This window comes from Aedes albopictus, chromosome 1 (assembly GCF_035046485.1).
Source record: "Aedes albopictus strain Foshan chromosome 1, AalbF5, whole genome shotgun sequence".
Taxonomy (NCBI): Eukaryota; Metazoa; Arthropoda; class Insecta; order Diptera; family Culicidae; genus Aedes; species Aedes albopictus.
Window position 1 is genome coordinate 174,994,906 of NC_085136.1, and position 24,109 is coordinate 175,019,014.

Sequence of the window (24,109 nt, forward strand, 5' to 3'; positions counted from 1 at the left end):
GTTTGAAAATCTTTCGGCATTAACTTTATGGTGCTTTTTGTATAAATGAAATTAATTTGTTTTGCACGAGCTGCTAGCGTTCAATCAATTTATTTCTCAGTGATTTGTTATTATATGTGTTACGTAATTTATGCACGATACCACAAAACTCTTCCAACATAAATCGCTAAACGTAGGTATTCGCATAAGATATTTATAATTTATGCTACCTTACATATATGCAGCAATCATACTAAGCCATTTGTACAAAAATTCCGAGTAGGTCCCACTTGCCCCGTGATACGGAGTAAATGAAGATCTGCTCCAATTTTCATTATATGCATAATATACAGAATGTAAACAAAAAATTAAACAGTTTTAATGCCCATTAATAAGAAGAAATATACCAACAATGTCTTTTAGAATCATTGGAATTATTAAATTATTTATGTTAAGATTTTTTTGGCTTGACAAAACCAAACTAGCATTTTTTTAGGTCCCACTTGCCCCGGTGTACCTATATAAATCGCGCGGTCGTCCAGCACATACATGTAAAAAAGTTGAACCTGCTATTTTTGCAAAGTTTTTTTCTGGTTAGAGTAATATTTAAATGTGCATATATCAGGAAATGAAACATCAAAACAGTGTGCCCGTAAGATTCGGCAGTTTGTTGGGAGTTGATTGACTAAAAAGTAAACGCGCAAAAAGTAAACAGTGCCCAGTTCGCGTTTTCGTTGTGCCATCCGTCTTAGTTCCGAGTTTATGTACGGAGGGTGAAGCAAAGTGGGAATCGCGTGCGCTAATTTACGGTAATTCGCTCTATTTTTCCGGTTTATCCTTCGTTCGACGACTTCGGAGACTCAGCAAGTGATGTGAACTAACTAGTAAACAATCGATATGGTTTGGAGGGCATCCTTAGCCCGTTGGATGTAGCAGCCAAAGACAAAAAATAGTAAACCAGCCAAATACATATGATTATCCGGTGAGTTCGATCATTGTTGTTTTCTTTTATATTTGAACATGACATATCTTCACTAACAGGAGGCCAACTAAAAAGTGCTGCTTGCTCGTAGAAAAAAAGGATGATGGATAGGTCCCAAAATCATAGAAATGAGCTCTGATATCACGTATTTTATTTTCTTATGGTTTTAGCTAGCATCGTTTTATTAATCTTATTAAAAACATTTGGGACCGACGACGACGGAATCATAAAAGTGATACTTAATTTCATGAATTCTATGCATGGCTTCATCTCCCTCAACCATGCTTTTAAGAATTTGATTGAGAAGCATTGAGGTTCGACGAAGACGGAATCATAAAAGTAATTCTTAATTTCATGAATTTTATGCATGGCACCTGTGACGATAAGCCCCTCCGTAATGGCAACACTGCTGACTGTGCCAACTCCGTCTCTACGTTCGACTCTGGACTCGAAAATTGATATGTCATAATCGTAGACGAATTTCAAAACAAAGTGACTTGCAGATTTGTAGACAGCATTGTATCGCATTTCAGTTGTTCAGTTATTCTTGAATTATTCCCTATTAGCTGTACCCAAATTTTATATTCTAAGGTGAAATTTATTACAATAACTAGTTGCCTTTTCTAAAACCTTTTTCTATTATTCTTGTAGTGCCAACACTGAATTATAAATTATAAATTAGTTACCGAGCATCTTGAATTCTAGCATTGACTCGACGAACCCTATTGTAAGTACTTAGTACCGAAACGTAAACAAATACTAAATTACATTAATCCATAGATTAGAGCTAAACTCTCAAGAGCAAGACGGGGAATCCGTTCTCATCGCCACTTCTAGAAAAGTATACCAAAATTGTAAGTAGCACTTAAGAACTAAATGAAGCATTAACCTAAATAAAAATTACTTGTAGCTTAAAGCATACACCACCAACAAATTGTGTTGCTCTATAGAGTTGGATACAACCTCAACATTCTTTAAGAATTTTGTCTGGGTATCAGAGGATGGCAGATCAACAGAAATCACCCCGTAATTGCCAGTCCTGCACTCGAAGAGATTCGGCCGACTATGAGATGGTACAGTGCGAGAGTTGTAAGTTGTGGGAGCACTTCGGCTGCGCCGGTGTTGACGAGCAGATCCGGCAGCCTGAAGTCCCATATGTGTGTAAACGATGTATGCAGCAAGGAGTCTCTGACAACGCTACTCTAGTGCCGCCTCCCAGTGAGCACCATCGCTCTAAAGGAGCGAAAGGCAGTTCCAAGGTGAGTTCGAAAGCCGCTTCACGAAGAACAAAGAAGAACGTGGATCCATCTGGAAGCGTAACGTCTAGTGTTCGAGCCGCTATGCTTACGGAGCAGCTAAAGCTTGTCGAGGAGGAGCGAATGTTGGCAGAACAAGAGCTGCGTGAACAAGAGGAAGTTAAGAAGCAACAGATGGAAGAAGAAGAACGTCGATTAGAAGAAAAACGGAAGCTAGCGGATGAAGCGAACCAGCTCCGTGATCGAAAATTAAAGGAAGAGCTTGAGTTGAAGCGGAAACAACAGCAGGTTAGACGAGAATCGTTCGAGAAGCGTCAGGAAATCATTCGGCAACTAACTGAAGTAAACAGCAGGTGCGAATCGCTCAGGAGTTCCTCCTCGAGTTCTATCGTAAGTTCCAAGCAGAAGGTAACACATTGGTTAGCGGAGCAAGATACTAAAATTTCGGCTGGCCAACGATGTGGACAAACGATTGCTGTCAACCACACCGAAATTCCCGAGAACCAGATGAATATCTCCTCATCTCGACAGCCGTTAGAGCCCTTAGAAGCTATACATCATCAGCAACAAGTTGACAGACAAGTGAGGACATCCAACCGTAATCAAATTCCGGAAAACGTTGGACATGCGTCCGTACCTCATCAACTATCACCACTAGAGACCCTTAATCCTCAGTCGTTGATTATGGGACTGCCTCAACAGCACGTTTCAGCTTCGCCATCTGCAGTTTCTCTCAACACACATACGCTCTCACAAGTACAAATCGCAGCGCGACAGGTTCTAGGAAAGGATTTGCCGACATTCAGTGGGAATCCGGAGGAGTGGCCCATCTTTATAAGCAACTTCGAACAGTCGTCGGATGCGTGCGGTTACTCGGATGCAGAAAACCTTGTACGCCTACAACGATGCCTGAAGGGCCACGCCCTGGAATCAGTGAGAAGTCGTCTGCTTCTGCCGGCGAGCGTTCCGCATGTAATTCAAACTTTGCGCATTCTGTACGGGAGACCGGAGCTTATCATACGCTCACTGTTGAATAAAATTCAACACGTTCCAGCTCCGCGGCACGACAGGCTGGAAACCGTGATCCAGTTCGGGCTCGCGGTGCAAAACTTTGTAGATCATCTTAAAGCGGCCAATCAGCAGAACCATCTCTCGAATCCAGCTTTGATGCAAGAACTTGTAGAGAAACTGCCTGGCTCTATGAGACTCGACTGGGCCATCTACAAAAGCAAAACGCAACCTGCGACCCTCGAAACCTTCGGAGATTTCATGTCCGGAATTGTGACCGCTGCCAGTGAAGTATCGTTCGAGCTGCCCGGAATGACTGGAATCTCGCGGAGCGATAAACGAAAGTCAAAAGACTTTGGTGGCCTCCATATGCACTCTGAGGAACAAGAACCATCCGAAGCTTCGACTAGTGCTTCGTACCATCCGAAAACAGGTAAGCCCTGTTTAGCATGCGGTCGCGTGGGTCATCGAGTAGCGGAATGTGAGCAGTTTAAAAATGCGGATTTGGACGCGCGCTGGGAATTAGTTCGGCAGAAGGGGCTATGCAGAACTTGTCTCAACGGTCATGGAAAATGGCCGTGTCGTTCCTGGAAAGGCTGCGATATCGAAGGGTGTCGACAAAAACATCACACGCTCCTGCACACATCCTCCCCTCATCCTGAGAACGTTGGAATATCCGCCAGTCACGCATCCACTGGACATCTCAAGTGGCCACTGTTCCGTATTGTACCCGTCGTTCTTTTCAATAACGGTATCTCCACCACAACATTTGCCTTCCTCGATGAGGGTTCCTCATACACCCTTCTAGAAGAATCCATCACTAAAGAGCTAGGAGTCCGTGGTCAAGCCGAACCTTTGACACTGCAGTGGACTGGAGACGTCAAGCGTGTTGAGTCGAAGTCGGAGCGGGTTCGGTTGCATATTTCCGGAAAGAATAGTCGTGTTCAGTACGAACTTACCGATGCTCGTACTGTTAGTCGTCTAGTACTGCCTCCACAGTCGCTTAAATATTCAGACTTGGCACAACGATTCCCACACCTGCGCGGTCTTCCTATGGAAGATTATGAGTTAATACAACCGAAACTTCTAATAGGCTTAGACAACCTGAGGCTATGTGTGCCAGTGAAGCTAAGAGAGGGAAGACCGGCTGATCCAATTGGAGCAAAATGTCGCCTGGGCTGGAGTATCTATGGCTGTATCCACGACAACGCTACAAATTCGGCAGTTGTAAATTTCCATGCGGGAGCTACGTCGGATTCTGATAGGGAGATGAATGAACAACTTCGCGATTTCTTCTGCCTGGAAAACTCTGGGATCTCAAGTCCATTCGAGGCTCCAGAATCCGAGGAAGATAAACGGGCCAGGTTTATATTGGAGGAGACTACCAGACGTGACCCCTCCGGGTCTTTCTTTGAGACAGGACTGCTGTGGAGAACTAACTATCCACAGTTTCCTGACAGCTACCCAATGGCTGTACGTCGGCTGATAGCACTCGAACGAAAATTACATAGCAACTTGGATCTAAAGAAACGCGTGGGCGAGCTGATTCAAGAGTATCAGCGTAAAGGCTATGCTCACAAAGCTACATTAGCCGAACTAACCTCGGTTGAAGCTGGACGGGTATGGTACCTCCCACTTGGCGTAGTCACCAATCCACGAAAACCTGGAAAAGTCCGTCTGATATGGGACGCCGCGGCGAAAGTGGGAGAGGTGTCGTTCAATTCTAAATTACTGAAAGGACCAGACTTGCTTACCCCGCTCCCATATGTACTATACCAATTCCGCCTGTATCCAGTAGCAGTGTGTGGAGACATAATGGAAATGTTCCACCAGATTAGGATTCGTTTTCCTGATTGTCAATCGCAACGATTCCTGTATCGTGAAAGCTCCTTGGATCGCCCGCAGGTATACATAATGGACGTCGCAACATTTGGTTCCACGTGCTCGCCGGCTTCCGCTCAGTATGTGAAGAATCTTAACGCCCACCAATTTTCCGAGGAGTATCCCAGGGCCACTGAAGCCATCACAAAAAAGCATTACGTGGACGATTACCTTGATAGCTTCCACACCACGGAAGAAGCTATAGAGGTAGTGAAGGAAGTTATGCTGGTTCATTCCAAAGCTGGCTTCACGCTGCGACATTTCCTGTCCAACGAGCAAAGTGTATTGCAGGGAATCGGGGAGACTTCGGAATCCCAACCAAAGGATATGGACTTAGAACGCGGAGGAAGAACCGAGTCGGTCCTTGGAATGAAGTGGATGCCGTTCGAGGATGTATTTGTCTACGCCTTTGGCCTGAGAGAGGACCTAATGTACGTACTTCAGGAAACACATGTACCGACAAAACGAGAAGTGGCTCGAGTGGTAATGAGTTTGTTCGACCCGCTTGATTCTATCGCATTCTATCTCGTGCACGGAAAAATACTACTTCAAGACATTTGGGCAAAAGGCACAGCATGGGACCAAGTGATACCAGACGACCTCAATAAACGGTGGCAACAATGGACGAACTACTTTGAATCATTGCAACAGCTTCGCATACCGCGATGCTACTTCCATCCATTTCCTTCGATGAATTCCAGCCGAATTGAACTGCATCTTTTCGTCGACGCTAGCGAGGCTGCGTATGCTTGCGTCGTGTATTTCCGCCTGGAAGACGAAAACGGCATACAATTAGCACTAGTAGGAGCGAAAGTTAAAGTAGCTCCGTTGAAGACTCTCTCGATTCCCAGACTGGAGTTGAAGGCAGCTGTTATTGGTGTTCGGCTGTTAGACACCATTCAAAACCAACACACCTATCCAATTTGTCAGCGTTACTGTTGGAGTGATTCTGGGACCGTTCTCGCGTGGATTCGATCGCACGACCATAGACGATTTCACAAATTTGTGGCGGTTCGTGTTGGCGAAATTCTGACATCCACGGAGCAGAACGAATGGAGATGGGTGCCATCGAAACAAAACGTTGCTGATCTTGCTACTAAATGGGGTACTGGCCCACAAATATCCATGGACAGTCCCTGGTTCCAAGGTCCGAATTTCCTATACGATTCAAAGGAAAACTGGCCCCGACAGCGTCCGATTACTTCAACAGAAGTGGAACTACGACCAGCCCATAGTCATCTTGCGCATTTTTATCCAATAATGGATTACTCTCGGTTCAGCAGTTGGTCGAAAATGCATCGTGTAGTAGCGCACGTGTTACGTTTCTTTGAAAATCTCCGACGCAAGAAAGATGGACACACTTTGCAGCATGGTATCCTCAAGAGTGATGAGCTGCAGCATGCTGAAGTGGCATTATTGAAAGCAGCACAACGCGAAGCATTCTCTAGAGAAGTTATCATACTTAGTAAAAGTCAAGGGCCGCCAGAGCGACGTCACAACGCCGTGGGAAGTTCCAGTCCTATTTACACCAAGTGGCCTTTCCTAGATGAGAGAGGTATTCTGCGAAGTCGTGGAAGGATTGGCGCTGCACCGTATACATCGATGGATACCAAATATCCTATAATCCTTCCCAAACAGCACCCAATTACGTTTCTACTGGTAGACGGGTTTCATCGTCGCTATCAACACGCTAACCGGGAGACTATCTTCAATGAAATTCGTCAACGCTTCGACATTCCTACTCTGAGACGACTGTTGGACAAGATTATCAGGAAATGTTTGTATTGTCGCATGCTCAAGGCGGTTCCGAACCCACCCGCCATGGCTTCTCTTCCTGAAATGCGTCTGAAGGCGTTCATAAGGCCCTTTACCTATACTGGACTGGATTATTTCGGACCGGTGCTTGTTAAGGTGGGTAGAAATAATTCAAAGCGGTGGGTAGCACTTTTTACTTGCCTTACCATCCGAGCTGTGCATTTGGAAATTGTTCACACCTTGAGCACTGAATCATGCATTATGGCCGTTCAACGGTTCGTTTCTCGCCGAGGACTACCAAACGAATTTTGGACCGACAACGCAACCTGTTTTCAAGGTACAAGCAACGAATTGAAAGCAAACATTGCAATTGTGAACGAAGCATTAGCGGAGAAGTTCACAAGCCCCCAGACCACTTGGAAGTTTATTCCGCCAGCAACACCACACATGGGTGGTGCATGGGAAAGGCTAGTTCGATCGGTAAAGGTTGCGATTGGGGCGATACTGGATAGTCCTCGAAAGCCTGACGACGAGACGTTGGAGACAACCCTGTTAGAAGCTGAAATGATGGTGAACTCCAGACCACTCACCTATATTCCTCTGGAGTCGGCAGATGACGAAGCCTTGACGCCGAATCATTTTTTACTGGGTAACTCATCCGGGGCGAAGTTTCTGCCAACGGAGAACATTGACAGTCCCTCAGTTCTAAGAAGCAGCTGGAAGTTGGCGAGATCTATTACAGATGAATTTTGGCGCAGGTGGCTGAAGGAATACCTTCCAGCGATCACACGACGTTGCAAGTGGTTTCAGGATGTGAAGAACTTAGAAGTCGGCGACTTGGTCTTCGTGGTTGGAGAAAAGGCGAAAAATCAGTGGACACGTGGTCGAATCGAGGAAGTTATCGTAGGAAAAGACGGCAGAGTTCGCCAGGCGTTGGTACGAACATCAACGGGAATAGTTCGTCGACCAGCTGTTAGACTTGCCGTATTGGACGTCATGGATGAATGCAAACCTGGTTCCGAGCTTCAGGATCAACACCAAGGTTTACGAGCGGGGGGATGTGACGATAAGCCCCTCCGTAATGGCAACACTGCTGACTGTGCCAACTCCGTCTCTACGTTCGACTCTGGACTCGAAAATTGATATGTCATAATCGTAGACGAATTTCAAAACAAAGTGACTTGCAGATTTGTAGACAGCATTGTATCGCATTTCAGTTGTTCAGTTATTCTTGAATTATTCCCTATTAGCTGTACCCAAATTTTATATTCTAAGGTGAAATTTATTACAATAACTAGTTGCCTTTTCTAAAACCTTTTTCTATTATTCTTGTAGTGCCAACACTGAATTATAAATTATAAATTAGTTACCGAGCATCTTGAATTCTAGCATTGACTCGACGAACCCTATTGTAAGTACTTAGTACCGAAACGTAAACAAATACTAAATTACATTAATCCATAGATTAGAGCTAAACTCTCAAGAGCAAGACGGGGAATCCATTCTCATCGCCACTTCTAGAAAAGTATACCAAAATTGTAAGTAGCACTTAAGAACTAAATGAAGCATTAACCTAAATAAAAATTACTTGTAGCTTAAAGCATACACCACCAACAAATTGTGTTGCTCTATAGAGTTGGATACAACCTCAACAGCACCATCTCAATCAACCATGATTTTATTAATTTGACTGAGAAGCATTGAGGTCCGACGACGACGGAATCATAAAAGTATTTTTTGATTCCATGAATTCTATGCATGGTTCTACCTCACCCAACCATAATTTTATGAATGTGGTGGTAAAGCATCAGGATCTGCATCCAGGTTTATGAAAATTATTCTTGGCTTCAAGAATGCTACTCATGATCCCAGCTAATTTAATCATAGCTTCATGATTATATTTTCTATTTTTGGTCGTCGAAAGCCAAAACAATTACGGGTGCATAGCGTTATGGTGAAATCAATTATAAAATCATAAAATTTAATCATGGTGTATATTTATAACATAAAATCATAAAAATATCGGGAAACTATGAGTCATATTCATGGTCTTGGGAATGGATTTTTTTCCGTGAGCAATACTGAGTATTGCAACGATTCCATATTATTGGCGGGTAGTGTATACTCGCACTGCGGTATGTGCGGACATTGGTTATATCTGAGAAGAAATTACTGTCGATTAGATCGTGGCCGATTTGGTTTTCTGTTTGATGGTTGGGTGATCTCCAGGTGGCTTTGTGGATATCTTTGCGGGGGAAGAAGGGGCTTCGGACTACCATACCACAGGAGTTTACGCATCGCTGGCCGTTATCATTCGATACGGCGTGCAGGCTGTTTCGTCTGATTACTGGTCTGAATATTTCCTCCCTTCCTACCTGCGCGTTCATGTCGTCGCTGACAACGATTTTCACGTCACGCGGCGAGCAACCAACGTATGTTTACTCTAACTGCGCGTAGAACGCTTCTTTCTCGTCATCAGGTCTCCTTTCGTGTGGACAGTGGTCGTTGATGATGCTGTAGTTGGAGAAACGGCCCTTAATTTATAACATGCACATCCTTGCGGGGATGTAGTTTGTCGTAAATAATCCTGTCACATCCTGCGAAACCTAGTGACTTGCAATTCCATGTTCCAAGTTTCCAATCGTAGTCCGTATTTCGTCGCGTGGGTCTTTGCCGATTATATCAAGTCGTATTTTCTCCTATGTTTTTCGCAATGGGGATTTTAACGGGTGGCTTATTAGGCCTACGCCAACACACCTGTCTCGCCAGAGGGCCATTGTGCCAGTTCTGTTTATCGTCCCAACCAACACTGGGACGACCACGCTGATGGGGCTACCACCTTGGATCTAGCTGGGTGTGGTGCAGCGTTTCTTACTCAGCCGCTGGATGCCAGAACAGACGCTGTTTGAGCCGCACCTCCTTGGTGAACAGACGCTCGGGTCGTACCTCCTCAATCTAGCTGAAATCAGAAGGACAACAGTGCCCAGGCTACACTACCAGCTAAGCAAACAACTCTCGCTTGACCTGTGGAAGCATGAGGTAGGAACTTGTGAGGACCAGAGCTATGTTGGACGCTCTCCTTATCGACTCACCGTTTTGATTTATTTATTTATTGTCGTCAATCAATTCGTAGACCGTTACAATTGTTTATATACTAATAGCTACAGTAATGTTGTACTTGCATTAACCTAATTGCGCCTGACTTCTAGCATAAAAAGCTTTTTTAAGCATGTTCCTGCTCATAGTTACATCGATTCTATCGCTATGTTCATTATAACAAGACATTGTCATGTTTAAAGGCCTATTCAAGGCGTAATATGTTCGATGACTGTTTATATAAAACAAGTTTCTATTCCTTAATGATCGAGTGGGAGCATAAAAGTTTATGTTTTCAAGAATTTTCGGAGAGCATACATCATTTAAAAATGCAATCATTGCAAACTTTCTTCGTTTTTCAAGGGAACTTAGATCAATCAATGCACATCGTGACTCATAAGATGGTAGTGGTGAGTTCGCCGCCCAACCTAGTTTTCTCAAAGCAAACAATAAAAACTGTTTTTGTACCGACTCTATAGGTTGATATGAGTTCTTTCATGTGGAGACCACACAATACTACAGTATTCAGGTAAAGGTCTTACATACGTAACATAAAGTGTTTTAATTGTGTAAGGGTCGTTAAAGAGCAAATCGAAACGTTTGATGAACCCAAGCATGTTTTTGCCTTGTATATAATATTATTATAGTGATTAACAAAGGTTAGTTTTGAGTCCAGAATAATACCTAAATCTCTAATCTAGTTGCATCGTTCTACACTTTTTTGACCTAGGGTTATTGTTTCAAGGGTTAAATTCAGTTTTCTTGTGAACGCAATTAAATTGCATTTTTTAACATTAAGTTCTAAAAGATTTTTGTTACACCAGTTAAAAAAATGTTGATTTCATGTAAAGTTTCATATCGTCAGCGTATATGGAAAGGCGAATTCGCTTAACAACGGATTCAATATCGTTCACAAACAAAATTAATAGTATTGTCTATCCGGTTGGAATCAAGACCGACATTCAAACAAAAATTGCAATTTTCTTGGTCCACAAGTGTCGCAACTGTTTCGCATCTAGTGCGCTGTGTTGCTGACAACAACGGGAAGGATGCGCACTACTTTTCACGTGCTTAAAAAACGTCGCGAGTTGGGTCGCGTCGCAACTTGATTGTGCGAAGTCCGGTTTGGTGGCGGGCCGACAATAATGGACCTTGATGCGAATCTTGTGGAACTCCGGATGATACATTTACTGTTTTGGATAAACTTTCCTCAATTCTTACATTTTGCGTTCTATTTGTAAAGTATGACTCAATCCATCTCAGAAGCATAGGATTGAAACCTTATTTGGATAATTTAAAAAGCAGCAAGTGAATGTCAACTCTATCAAATGCTTTACTAAAATCAGTATATAAAACTTCAATGTAGTTTCCTTTGTCCATTACGTTTAGAGTAAATGTTATAAAATTAAGTAAATTGGTTGTTGTTAATCGTCCTTTCACAAATCCATGTTGTTGACTAGTTATTAAAGACTTGACCTGAGAAAATAAATTGCCTATAATTATGGACTCAAAAAGCTTTGGAATACTTATTATCAATCCCACGATAGTTACTTATTTCAGATTTTTTACCGTTTTTGAAAATTGGGATTAGGAAAGATTGCTTCCACACTGGTGGGAGAATACCCGTTTCCAAAGATGAATTAAACAGCCAAAATAAAGGTTTTACTAATTCATTTGATAGATTCTTTAAAAATAAAGGTGGTAAGCCATCAACCCCGCACCTTTTGAAACATCCAAAGATCCTAACGTATTCACAATTTCTTTTAACCCTTCAGGACGCGCGCTGTTGTAAAAAGTACAACACCACCAAAAAACCTCGCTCATCGTATACAGCGCAAGCGCGGTGCAGTTTCGGTTGCTTGAGTGCGCGCGTCCTGAAAGATTAAGGATATATTGGATACAGTAATATCTTTGCCGAACTCATGTAAACATGAAAAGTATTGCAAATCACGCTCAGCGTTACTATGCGCTGTGTAATTATTCTGAAAAAAGTCAGCAAATAAGTTGCCAATTTCACTTGATGTATTGCCAGTTCTATTGTCGAGACTCATTTTTGATGGTAATTTATTTGACTTTTGTTTACCTTTAACGTAGTCGAAGAATCGCTTAGGATCTGTTTTAATATTATTTTCTAATAACGCATTACACGGTGTGCCAAAAACCGTTATTAACAAATAAAAATTTCCACCAATTTGGCACCCGTCATTCGAAAGATATACTATCCTAGTATATACTCTGAAAATTTGAAAATCTTTCATCGAGGGAAATTGAAGTTTTTGTCATTTGAGCATATTGCGTTATTTCTATAGGATTTTCTTACATGAGTAAATATGCACATATCGTAGTTCTACGGCCATTTATAATTTCAACCCAAATAAACATTCGTTTTTCAAATACTATCCAAAGTGTATGATATTCAAAGATAACTTTGAATTAGATACGACAAGAATCACAATAGCTAATCATTTTGAAATATAGGAAAATTAATATAAATTTTTTATGCAATTTTCAACCTAAATGTCAAACACAAGATTATATATATTGTTCCATATGTATTAGTCTGGGGCACGGTTATATGGGAAAAATGGTAAAACTCTCGTTCCTGTATACTTTTTGAGTGCCATTTTGCCCTCATATCAACTGTGCAAAATTTCAGCTCAATCAAAGAAAGGGGCCACTTTTGGCGATTTGTCTTTGAAAAGGTGATTTTTTCCATAGTAAATTGTATGAAAACATAAAATGGCTGGCGCTAAAATATAGTTTCTCCGATCGTGCTGAAATTTTGCACAGTTTATATGGGGCCAAAATGGAACTCAAAAAGTGTGCAGGAGTGAAATGTCTATTTCTACCCATGCTACTATATATATTGTTGTTGTTACAATTTGTAACAACAATGTGTAAATATGATAATCTCATAATCTCACTTAATTCTTGATAAATTGGAGTTGATACCCAATACCATAAGCTATAACTCCAATTATCTGATGGAATATATTTTTTTATTTTTAAAAAAGATCGGTTATCCATGTTAAAGACACATTTTTACTCTTTTATGGTAGACTAGAAAATATTTTAAACATGTGGTAGATTTTCTTCCTAACACTTTTTCAAATTATTTTATAAATGTCTTAAACTCTTAAGCCAGCGTGCTTATCAAACCCAGCAATATAATGGTTCAAAATTTATCGCATATATGCTCAACAATCACGTATATTCATTACAAATTGCTAAAAAAATGTTTTGATGACGTATACGGGTTTGAAACTTATATGTAAGTAACTGAAATATAGGTAACATATTAGGGAAATATGTTGGGATATCAGAGTAAACTATTGTAACTTGTGATTCCTCTAACAAAATGTTGTCTAATTTGCAGAAACTATGCTTGGATATCATACATGTTGATAAGTATTTGGAAAACTAATGTAAATAGATTTGTTGAAATCACAAATAGCCGTAGAACCACGATATGTTCATATTTACTCATACATATATGAAAATTGTATAGAAATAACGCAATATGCTTAAATGGCGAAAACTTCAATTTCCCTCGATGAAAGATTTTCAAATTTTCAGAGTAGATAATAGGATAGTATATCTTTCGAATGACGGGTGCCAATATGGTGGACATTTTTATTTGATAATAACGGTTTTTGGCACACCGTGATTATGCTCTTCGTAAGCTTTTTTCATTTCTTAGTTAAGCTGATTGCATGTATCCATATAGGTCGCAAGATTTTCATATGTAGGCCTTATGAGCCTTTTGTTTTCTATTTCTGAGATTGATGATCTGCCTATTATACCACACGGGCGTCTTGAGCATTTGATTTTTTCTTATGCTTCAAAGGAACTGTTTTTTCAAGAGTGTCGTATATGGTCCTATAGAAAATATTTACAGCTTGCTCTATTTCATAATCACGCAATAAGTTTTGCCAATCTACACCGTTCACTTCATATTTCAGTAGATCATAGTTTGCATTCCTGAAGTCAAAGTATGGTTCAGACGAATTTATATCGAAATATTGTCGCCTTGTCATGAATAAATATGCAGTATTCAATCGCAATGTGGAAAAGGGGCACGGGGCCATAAGGGCACGGGAGATTGAGCTACACAGAAATTGTCGGATATATTAGTATATAGTAAGTCTAAGTAACAGATTTTTTATGTTTTTTTTTATCTGTATTAACGAGATTTTTAGCCCTAAGCTAGTTCATCTCGGGACCTACACTTTACTTTCCTTCCGATGGAAGAACTCACATTTTGCGAGTTTGTCGGGAGTGGGATTCGATCCCAGGTCCTCGGCATGATAGTCAAGAGTTCTAACCATCACACCAGGTCCGCTCAATTTTTTATGAGATTTCCTTGATGGTGTCCTATTTCTGCACTTTTATCAAATAGTGCTCGAAGTGTTTCATTATCTCCTAAGATAGGTACCAACAATGACTCATTTTCGTCATCTACAATAAACTTGGCCTCTCTTTGATTGAAGTCACCGTATATGTGAACACTAGATTCAGGTTTAAACTGAGAAATAATACGATCAGTAAGATCAAAAAAATTTTCATATGATTCTTTTTAAGCTTCTTCCGGAGGAAAATACACTGTTGAAAAAATATGAATGTTATCTTCAATGACTAGTTTTACCCAAACGTGATCAAATTCTTTGCATTTTTCGGTTACAATTTGTTCGCTCTCATATTCACCACTTATTGTAATTAAAACTCCACTACCACTTTTTTTTGTTAGATAATAATTTATAACGAGCTTATTTGTTGGGTTTTGAAAATAGAATGCTCTTTATTCGTCTTGTCTTTAGTTTTTATAATGTTACATTTTTCACTTGGTCAGTACATGGATAATTAAAGATAATCGAATACAAACCCGGAAAGTCTATCTAACTTGGCGTCGGGGCGTTACTTTGACAACCATTTGTCATACGGTCTTCTGATTGCTTCGTGGGCGTCGGCTTGGATTAGTTAGACAAGGAAAATAGAATTATTAAGGCGCCAGCACCAAACCGAATAGCGACGTTTTGACTGGCGACACTTTTCGACTAGCGACACTTTTTTTCAGTACCGGGTGAGGCGCGCTGTGTGCGTTCAATGTTGCATTATCATATACGTCACTTCCGATGTATGTTGTAAACAACCCAAAATTAGCAAAAATGTTTTTCTCAAAAAAAAATTTTTGATTTCCAACCGAATTCATAATAACCGTCGCGTCGTTCTGTACTGTCGAGCACTTGAGAGAAAGTATAGAATGCAAGAGCAAAACATATGAAAGACAATAAGAAAGAGAATGCGGTGAGTTACCATATGGTGTGACTTAAGTTAATCGGAACGTGAGAGTTGATGGATGTGTCGATGGATGTTTATTACTTTATTAGTGGGTCACTGGGTATGTCGTCGTTCGCTATGTGAGAATTAGAACGGAGAGTAAGAATGCTGTGTAATGTAAACGCGATGTAGTTGAACTGTTATTGTTTGAGTGGTGTTGAAAGATACGGGTTGCATATGCATTGCTAAGCTATGAGAAATGGTTTCGAAAAGTATGATGGGAAATAAATTATGCACTCTTCTGGTAAGGATGAACCCTTCAATTTTGAAATGTTACCATGTAAGATGGTTTGGAAATCGTCGTTCGTCACCTAAGTGATTCTGTTTGGAGTAATTCTCTGGAATTCACAAGTGTGGGAAAATCGTCAGTTGCGTATAGCGCAAATTTGTCACGGTCATCCTTATATACATTAAAGCGATCACCAAACACTTCTTCATTTTTTACACTAGCGTCCTGTAAATTTCCGCACTACAGTTTCAGCCGATTGCCGCAAAATTGCTTCCAGCCTGTTTTGGATGACACGTGCTTGCCACCCGGTTGCTGCGATGCGAAAGAGGACGATCGTCGGCGGCGCGGTCTCTCCTGTCCGACCGGCTCGAGGCTTCGTGTCGCTGACGACCGACGACGTGCGCGTCGCGACGTCGCGATGTCTGACGGACCGCGAATATTGTTGTTGCGGTTGGGTCGCGGTATACGATGATGCGCGAATGCTGACGATTCGCATCTCTGTGCATAGGATGCTAAACTGGTATGCCACATCTTCCTTCTCCTCTCGACAAAAAAACACACAAAAAAAAAAAGGTTACCATCTCCCAGCTACATATTGTATACGGCCTTCATATGCGTCTGGATTATTATTTCGTCAACCTATTGATTTAGTAAAACACAGGGTAATTCATTTGATTCTAGGCAAACCCACTAAGCCTGTTGTTACAGGAGCGGATCAGTTTCGGACCTCTTTAGAGCAAACTCGTTTGTTGGGATAGTGAGTAAGTTTTAAGATTGATTTGTCCTCTACTTTAGCCTATCCGTCGAGTTGTAACAATGAATGTTTTGCTCCAACTAGTGTTTAAGAAATTCAAATCACTTAGTATAATAAGGAACAAATTAGGAAAACTAACAAATTGTAGAGTAATTTAGAATAACAAATTTTTGCAATCGTGACTATGCACTTTCTCGGTCGTGTGGGATCAATAACGATGACAGGTCTGTCGATCATCATCAGATGACCTCTCATTGTACTCGCACGGGTGATGCTGAACCGCTGGCACTGAACGCGCATGTCCGTGTTGCCAACACGCCCCCGCACGTACTGCTTCAAGTTTCTTCAGCGGTACTTCCTTCATTGGCAATATCCAGGATGGCGAGTTTAGTAGCCGGTCGTCGCATGATGACAGCAGCAGTTCGCACATCTGCGCTTCGTACTCGTCCGTCACGTCCAGGATATACTCGGGAGATTCTTCCTCTGGTCCAGCTGTTCCTGACGCCTTCGTTCACTACGATCGCCAGATCTCCCACTTTGATAGATCTAGCTTCTCCAAACCATTTCGGCTGCCGGGCGATCACAGGTAGATATTCACGAATCCACCTCATCCAGAAGCGGTCCAGCATAACCTGAACATGCTTCCAGTTTGACCGCAGAACTTCACTTTCCTCCGTTGGCCGTGCCGATGGCTGGACGACTCCGCTAGAACTCAGCAGCAAAAAGTGATTTGGAGTCAAGGCAGCGCTCTCCTCACTGTCGATCGGTAGATATGTTAGAGGGCGCGAATTTACCATGGACTCCACCTCTGCTAGAGCCGTTATCAGCGTTTCCTCGTCCGGATTCCTCGGCAACTCCATGTGCGTCAAGCCAGTCTTGACTGACCGTACGAGCCTTTCCCATATGCCTCCCATATGAGGAGCATACGGAGGATTCAGCTTCCATTGCGTTTCTGCGTTCGTGAAGGTTTCCAATAGATCTCGGTTTGTTATCTCCATCTGCTGTTTTAACTCCGCGCTGGCACCCTGAAAGTTGGTCCCTTGGTCTGAATAAATTTCCTGAGGCGAACCTCTGCGGGCGATGAACCTGCGAATTGCCATCTTGCAGGATTCTGCAGACAGGCTGTGGGCTATTTCTAAGTGGACTGCTCGGGTTCCTAGACAGGTGAAAAGCGCAACCCATCTTTTGACGCCTCCACGACCGCGGCGAACATTTATTGGCCCGAAATAATCCAGTCCTGTAAAGGTAAAAGCCCTCGTATACGGCGTTAGACGAGCAGAGGGCAGAGGACCCATTGATGGGATCTGGGGCTTGGATTTGTATACTTTGCACCAGTTACAGTTGCTGGCCACCTTCTTGACGATTCTCCGCAATTCAGAAACGTGAAACCTCTGCCGAATCTCGTTAACCACCGTTTCGTTATTGGCATGGTTGTACTTCCGGTGATACCAATTGATGATTAGTTTTGTGACATGGTGATCCTTCGGCAGGATCACGGGAAATTTGCCTTCACTTGGAATGCATTCTGCTGCTGCAATGCGGGAACGCATTCGAATTACCCCGGTGGGATCCAAGAATGGGGATAATTTGAAGATTCGGCTGCTTTTCTGGACCTGCTTATGCTGTTCTGGTTGTGCGGCATCATTTTTGCGAAGTATGTTCAATTCCTCCAGATACTCAGTTCCTTGGATGAGTCTGAATATGACTGTCTCCGCCCGCTTTAACTCCTCACTGCTGAGAGGTCCTGCTTTATCCCGATGCATCTGCTTGTCGCCAAACCGCAACACAAACGCCACTGTGCGGTTTACTCTTTCCCACTTCGAAAAGCGTTCAAATTCAATTACTGGTAGTTACCTGCTGAAGTACATGGACTGCTCTTAACTCTTCCGTTGTTGCTGATTCTATTGCGTCAGCTGGCCAATCACATTCTGGTTTATACAAAAACTCAGGACCTTTGAACCACCTGCTATGTTCGTCGAAACATGGGCCGTGTCCCCACTTGGTGGCTTCATCGGCAACATTCAGCCTGGTAGGCACCTTCCTCCAATTGCTTATTTCTGTTTCGTCCAGGATTTCTGTTACCCGGAACGCCACAAACTGTTTGTAGTTTCGGGGGTCCGACCGTAACCAGTTCAGGACTGTTGAAGAATCACTCCATAGTACGGTTCGTTTGACTGGAACTGTATGATTGGAGAGAACCGATTTCATGAGCCGCGTGCCGATAACAGCAGCTTGTAGCTCCAACCGGGGCACCGACAGCAGTTTGATCGGCGCTACCTTGGTTCTTGCAGACACCAGACAGCAGCGTATTTCTCCTTTGTCCACAATCCTGCAGTAGGCTGCGGCGGCATATGCGGCGCTACTGGCATCCACAAATATGTGCAGCTCATTTGAGTTATATGCTTCTGGGTGATAGCCTGGAAAGTAGCACCTGGGTATCCTCACCGTGTCCAGTGTTCGAAGTAGCTTGACATACTGCTCCCATCGAGGTACGATATCCGCAGGAAGTCGCTCATCCCAGTTGATTCCGGATCTCCACACGTCTTGCACTATTGACTTGCCGTGCACCACAAACGGAGCCACCATCCCCAACGGGTCGAACACGCTCATTACCAAGCTGAGTAGTTGGCGTTTAGTTGGTACAGTAGATCCATCTAATAGACGTCGCAGGTCTTCTCGAGAAGTTAGGGAGAAAACAAACATATCCTCTTGTGGTCGCCAAACCATTCCCAACACCCGTTCCAGGTTGCTGCCCTTATCCATTGTGAAACTTTTGACTAACTGCGTATTCTGCTCTCCAATCCGCTCCAGCACTTCCGTAGAATTCGACATCCAATGTCGAATAAGAAATCCAGCCTTTTCGTGAACTTTTTTGACGCCAAGCGCTAGCTCCACTGCTTCTGCAATCGTGTCGACACTGTCGAGGAAGTCGTCTACATAATGATTTTCCTTTATCGCCTCAGAAGCTTCCGGGAACTCCGCCGCATATTCCTCCGCATTTTGGTTCTTCACATACTGCGTTGAGCTCGGGGAACACGTTGATCCAAACGTGGCAACGTCCATAATGTAGACCTGAATTGGATCGGATGGGCTGTCCCGCCACATGAACCACTGAGCTGCACGATCTTCTCGCCTGATAAGCACTTGGTGGAACATTTCCATAATATCGCCACTTATGGCAATTTCCCTTTGTCGATATCTGCACAAGACTGCTTGCAAAGGTGTGAGCAGATCCGGGCCTTTAAGCAAAACGGAGTTCAATGATACGCCTTCTACCGAAGCAGCGGCGTCCCAAACAACCCTGACTTTTTCGGGTTTTTTAGGATTCACTACAACGCCCAACGGCAGAAACCACGTTCGCTTCGGATCCATCTCATCCATCTCTCGTTGAACTGCTTTGTGCGCGTAACCTTTGGTAATGTATTCCGCTATCTGCTGCCTCACGTTGGCGTACAATGAAGGAGATTTGAGAAGGCGACGTTCCAGACATTGCAATCTCCGTTCGGCCATGGGGCGGCTGTTAGGAAACTCAATGTGGTCGAATTTCCATAGAAGCCCCGTTTCAAATCGACCAGTTTCCGTCCGCTTCGTGGTTGCTTGAAGAATCTGTTGAGCTCGCTTATCCTCTGCTGATTCCTTCACCTCGTTCACCGCAATGCCGACGCTTTCCATAGAAAAGAAGCTTTTTACTAATTCATGAAGGTCTTCGTCGCGTGATTTAGAACAGATATGGTGAACACGCTGCAATGGGATCCCGACATCTTTCCCAGATCGACCGTATATGACCCAGCCCAGTCTAGTTTTGGCAACTACTGGTTCGTCTTCGCGTCCCTCCCGCAGCTTCAATGTAGTTTTCAACCTAGTGTTGTCCAACCCGATGAGTATGCCTGGAACGGCATCGTTGTAGCTTTGGACCGGTAGGCCCCTCATGTACGGAAATTTACTTCTCATCTCCGCGAAGTTCACGGACTGCCTCGGAAGTTCTAATCTGTCGACGGTTTGCACTCTTCGTAGGGTGAACTGCTTTTCCGCGGACTGTCCCGAGATATTTAGTTGGATTTGCTGCGATTCGTCCTCCACACGCTTCACCCCGTTGGTCCACTGCATACACAGTGGAGAGATTGGACCTTCTACGCCTAACGCTTCAGCCAAAGATCGTTCCACCAGGGTTGAATCAGATCCACCGTCCAAGAAAGCGAAGGTTGACACTGACCGACCATTAGCGTAGAGGATTACTGGGATGATACGAAAAAGAACTGTGTGTTGCTGCTGATGAACAGAGATGACGCTGGAACTTTGAGTTGAGGCCTCCGCTCTTGGTTCTCTAGGATCGCCTGGGTGGAGCAACCGATGATGCCGTTGTTGACAGCCATTTACTCCGCAGTTCGATGCCTTGCACGGCCATTTACCATGCGGATACAAGCATCGTCTACACAGATTTACTTCTTGTGCCGCTTTCCACTTGTCCTCCAACGTCTTCGACTTGAAGGTGCTGCAGTCTTTCGGTTTATGTCCCGTATTTTGACACACCACACAAGGACGCTCAGTTCCGGCTTGGTTGGAAGGCTCTACTGTGCTCTTGTTGATTACCTTGTCCTTGCGTGTGTTCACCGTATGTATCTCGACCTTCCCTTTCGGTTTTTCGGATTTCGTGAGAACGGGCGTGACACTACTCGCTGCCGTTACGATGACATTCATGTAGTCGGCGAAGGCTCTCAGATCTGCATTAGGTACCCGTTGCTTATGCATTGCCCAATCCAGCTTGATGTTGGCTGGAAGTTTTTCCACTAGCTCCTCAATCAATATCGGGTTTGTCAAATGCATATGCTGTCCGGTAGACACTAGATGTGTACAAAAATTACGGACCGCCAAACCGAAGTTGATGATCGTTCCAAGTTTCTCCGGCCGCGGAGCTGGCGTTGCCCGCACCTCAGCCAACAGGGAATTGACGATGGCCTCAGGACGCCCATACAGCACTTGCAGCGAGTTGATTATCTCAGGAACGTTCGACGGATGGAGGAGAAAACTGCTCACTGCTTTCCTCGCATCCCCCTTCAAGCTCCGTTGTAATCGCATCAGATTTTCAGAATCGTTGTATCCGCACATCTCTGTTGACGTTTTGTAGCTACTCCAGAATATTGGCCACTCGATTGGGTCACCGGTGAAACACGGTAGGTCTTTCGGAACTACATGACGTGCTGCCAATTGCTGCGGGTTAGGGCCGAACGATAGTTGAGACATCTCGTACTGCAACTGTGGATTCGGCACAGCTGGTATTGGTCCTTGGTAGCTGGAGACACTTACTACAGAAGGACGAAGTGGCGGATAAGGATTGTCCCATGGTTGTGATATTGGTACAGATTGTGAATGAGAAGCAGAGTAGGGAACGTTTTGTGACACTAGGGGGTTCGAAAGACACGGAGGCTGATTTCTGCTTTTGAAATTACTGTCGAAACCAGAGTACACCACTGGCTCGTTCCTACGTGTTTGAGATTGCCCTAACTGCCCTAGCATTGACGGTAATGTGTTTGGTGGTCGGGTATAGTATTGCGCGTTAGGTTCTGCGCTTTCTCTGGCGAAGACTTCTGAACTGATAGAACTCACCATAGTCGAAATTGGGGGTGCATACGGAACGTACTGACCTGCTGGAGGGTGCATCGCTGCCGGTCTGTCGACAGGTTGTTGGTATCCTCCTGATGTTGTTGCTGCAGGCCCCGCACGCTGACTCGGGTTGACATCAGTTTGCCGCAATACTGTCGGCTGTGTTGCTGGAATGTGCGTCTGCGAAACGGAGCATGTCCTGGGTGTTGATTGCTGCAGGGGTGTTCGTGGCAAAGCGGGATTGGCTACGCTGGTGAACCCTCCTTGGTATACGGTCGAAATAGGAGAGATGACGTCGTCGATAATTTTCATAACAGGTTGAATGACGACCTGCCTGGATCTCCCTTCGTTGTCAACTGCCGCAGAGATTGAGGCTAAATTCAAGCTGTCCTGCGCGGTACTTGAGACCGGTATGGATTCTGTTGCTACAACGTGGCCACCCGCCTGCGATGTGAGTCCAGTGGGATTAACTTTCCCAGATTTGGCACTCAGGATCGCTTGGTGGTTATGAATCCAGTCTCGAACAATGTCGTCGCTACCGGGTAAACTGACACCGCTTTGTACACTTGCTCTCGAACTCGCCCTTGCATCCTCATCCAACTGCGCATGGAGCAACTTGTACTTCCGCTCCAAGAACTCCTTCTCCAACTTGGCCTTCTCTGCCATTAACTTCGCCTGAAGTTCCTTCTCCTCTGCTAACTGCTGCATCTCCAATTGCAACTTGGCTTCTCTCGCACTTGCACTAGTCGACGGTGTTGACCGTATCGACGACGACGTACGGGAACCCCGTGGTCGGCATAAAGCGCATCGATAGCTTCGATCATCTGCTTCGATACTATCGCCGACACCAGCACACGAAAAGTGATACCACCGGCTACACCCATCGCACTGGACCATTTTGGCCTCTGCACTATTCGGTTTCTTGCATAAAATGCATTGCGCATCGGTAGATATTTCAATCGAGCTCGGTTGAACTCCCGTCATCTTCCCGAGCTTGCAAGTAATAAATCAATCTTAAAGATTGTTGTTACAGGAGCGGATCAGTTTCGGACCTCTTTAGAGCGAACTCGTTTGTTGGGATAGTGAGTAAGTTTTAAGATTGATTTGTCCTCTACTTTAGCCTATCCGTCGAGTTGTAACAATGAATGTTTTGCTCCAACTAGTGTTTAAGAAATTCAAATCACTTAGTATAATAAGGAACAAATTAGGAAAACTAACAAATTGTAGAGTACCGTGACCGTACCTAATTTCGTTCACTTAAGGCGATGCACTAAGTCTAACAGCTGTAGAAAACACATCTTCTGCATTTAATGGCTGTAATTGTGCAACGCTGTTTCATTATGTCTCTACATTGCTAGAAAAATATAATCAAGGTTGCAAGTACTCCACTTATTTTGAAAATGGCCGCCAATTTTAACAAGTTGTTGTTCGTAATTCCAATCAGTATGCTCCTAACTCCGTTCACTTGTGTTCCTAATTCCGGTCACTCAAAGTAATTATCATGTTGACCAAATAATCATATTGTTATTGTTTGTTATAGTGATAGTTATATTTTTTTGTGTAAAATACATTTATTTCCGCATTAAAATGTGTTAGTTTTATAATAATTTGAAGTAATAATATTAGATTTTTTCACTGTTGTTGCACATTTTAGAATTTTTCTGGATTCTTAGAGTTTTATCAAATTTCAATGATCTCATTCATTCAAAAAATCTTTTCCGTCATTTGTGCTTCTTACTACATGATTTCAATCAGAGCACACACTAATTGAAAATCAATTCCTTTTCATTTGAATAAATTGTCACTCAAATGATTAGCACAGCACGAAACACGCAAAACATTGCAAAATTCCGCCAGACTGAAAAAAATCGAATGTCGCGTCAAAGTCGGGTCAATTTTTACCAAATGTTGGACCACTATTGGGCCAACATCGCAAAACTGTTGCGTCTATATTGGGTTTGCAGGCCAAAATAAAAACAGGTCAATGATAGGTTCATGTCGGGTATGACGTCATCTATGACGAATCAATCTTTGAACATATGCGAATAAATATTTAAACAATTTATGCTTGCTGCTGGAATTAGCAATGAATGATATGTACCGGTCATCTATCGTCATAGTGCCTTGACTGATGCTGCTGGAGTTGGTTGTTCCGATTGTACTGCATTTTTTTTCAGAATTCCTACGCATCCATATGTTGATTGGAATTAGGAACAAGTACAACCTCTAGT

At 43.3% G+C, this 24,109-nt stretch overlaps 3 protein-coding genes across 5 annotated transcripts; 1 reads left to right on the plus strand and 2 right to left on the minus strand.

Annotated features, from left to right (window-relative positions):
* Window positions 1-427: 427 nt before the first annotated feature.
* On the minus strand, window positions 428-22,973 carry LOC134285307 (uncharacterized). The gene is made up of 2 exons (XM_062845868.1): window positions 8,520-22,973; window positions 428-1,335 (listed from the first exon to the last, which is right to left on the minus strand). Exon 1 carries the CDS (start codon window positions 22,860-22,862, stop codon window positions 18,114-18,116), a length of 4,749 nt encoding a protein of 1,582 aa, XP_062701852.1. The 5' UTR covers window positions 22,863-22,973; the 3' UTR covers window positions 428-1,335; window positions 8,520-18,113.
* Window positions 1,467-8,028, plus strand: LOC115265478 (uncharacterized). 3 transcript variants are annotated; one of them, XM_062845867.1, is made up of 3 exons: window positions 1,467-1,688; window positions 1,742-1,815; window positions 1,872-8,028. In XM_062845867.1, exon 3 carries the CDS (start codon window positions 1,963-1,965, stop codon window positions 8,002-8,004), a length of 6,042 nt encoding a protein of 2,013 aa, XP_062701851.1. In that variant the 5' UTR covers window positions 1,467-1,688; window positions 1,742-1,815; window positions 1,872-1,962; the 3' UTR covers window positions 8,005-8,028. The 3 variants fall into 3 exon arrangements, with proteins under 3 accessions (XP_062701851.1, XP_062701850.1, XP_062701849.1); XM_062845865.1 differs by having other exon boundaries at window positions 1,473-1,552; window positions 1,613-1,688; window positions 1,742-8,028; XM_062845866.1 differs by having other exon boundaries at window positions 1,467-1,815.
* Window positions 16,613-18,040, minus strand: LOC134289873 (uncharacterized). Its single transcript, XM_062856552.1, has one exon. It carries the CDS (start codon window positions 18,038-18,040, stop codon window positions 16,613-16,615), a length of 1,428 nt encoding a protein of 475 aa, XP_062712536.1.
* Window positions 22,974-24,109: the final 1,136 nt, after the last annotated feature.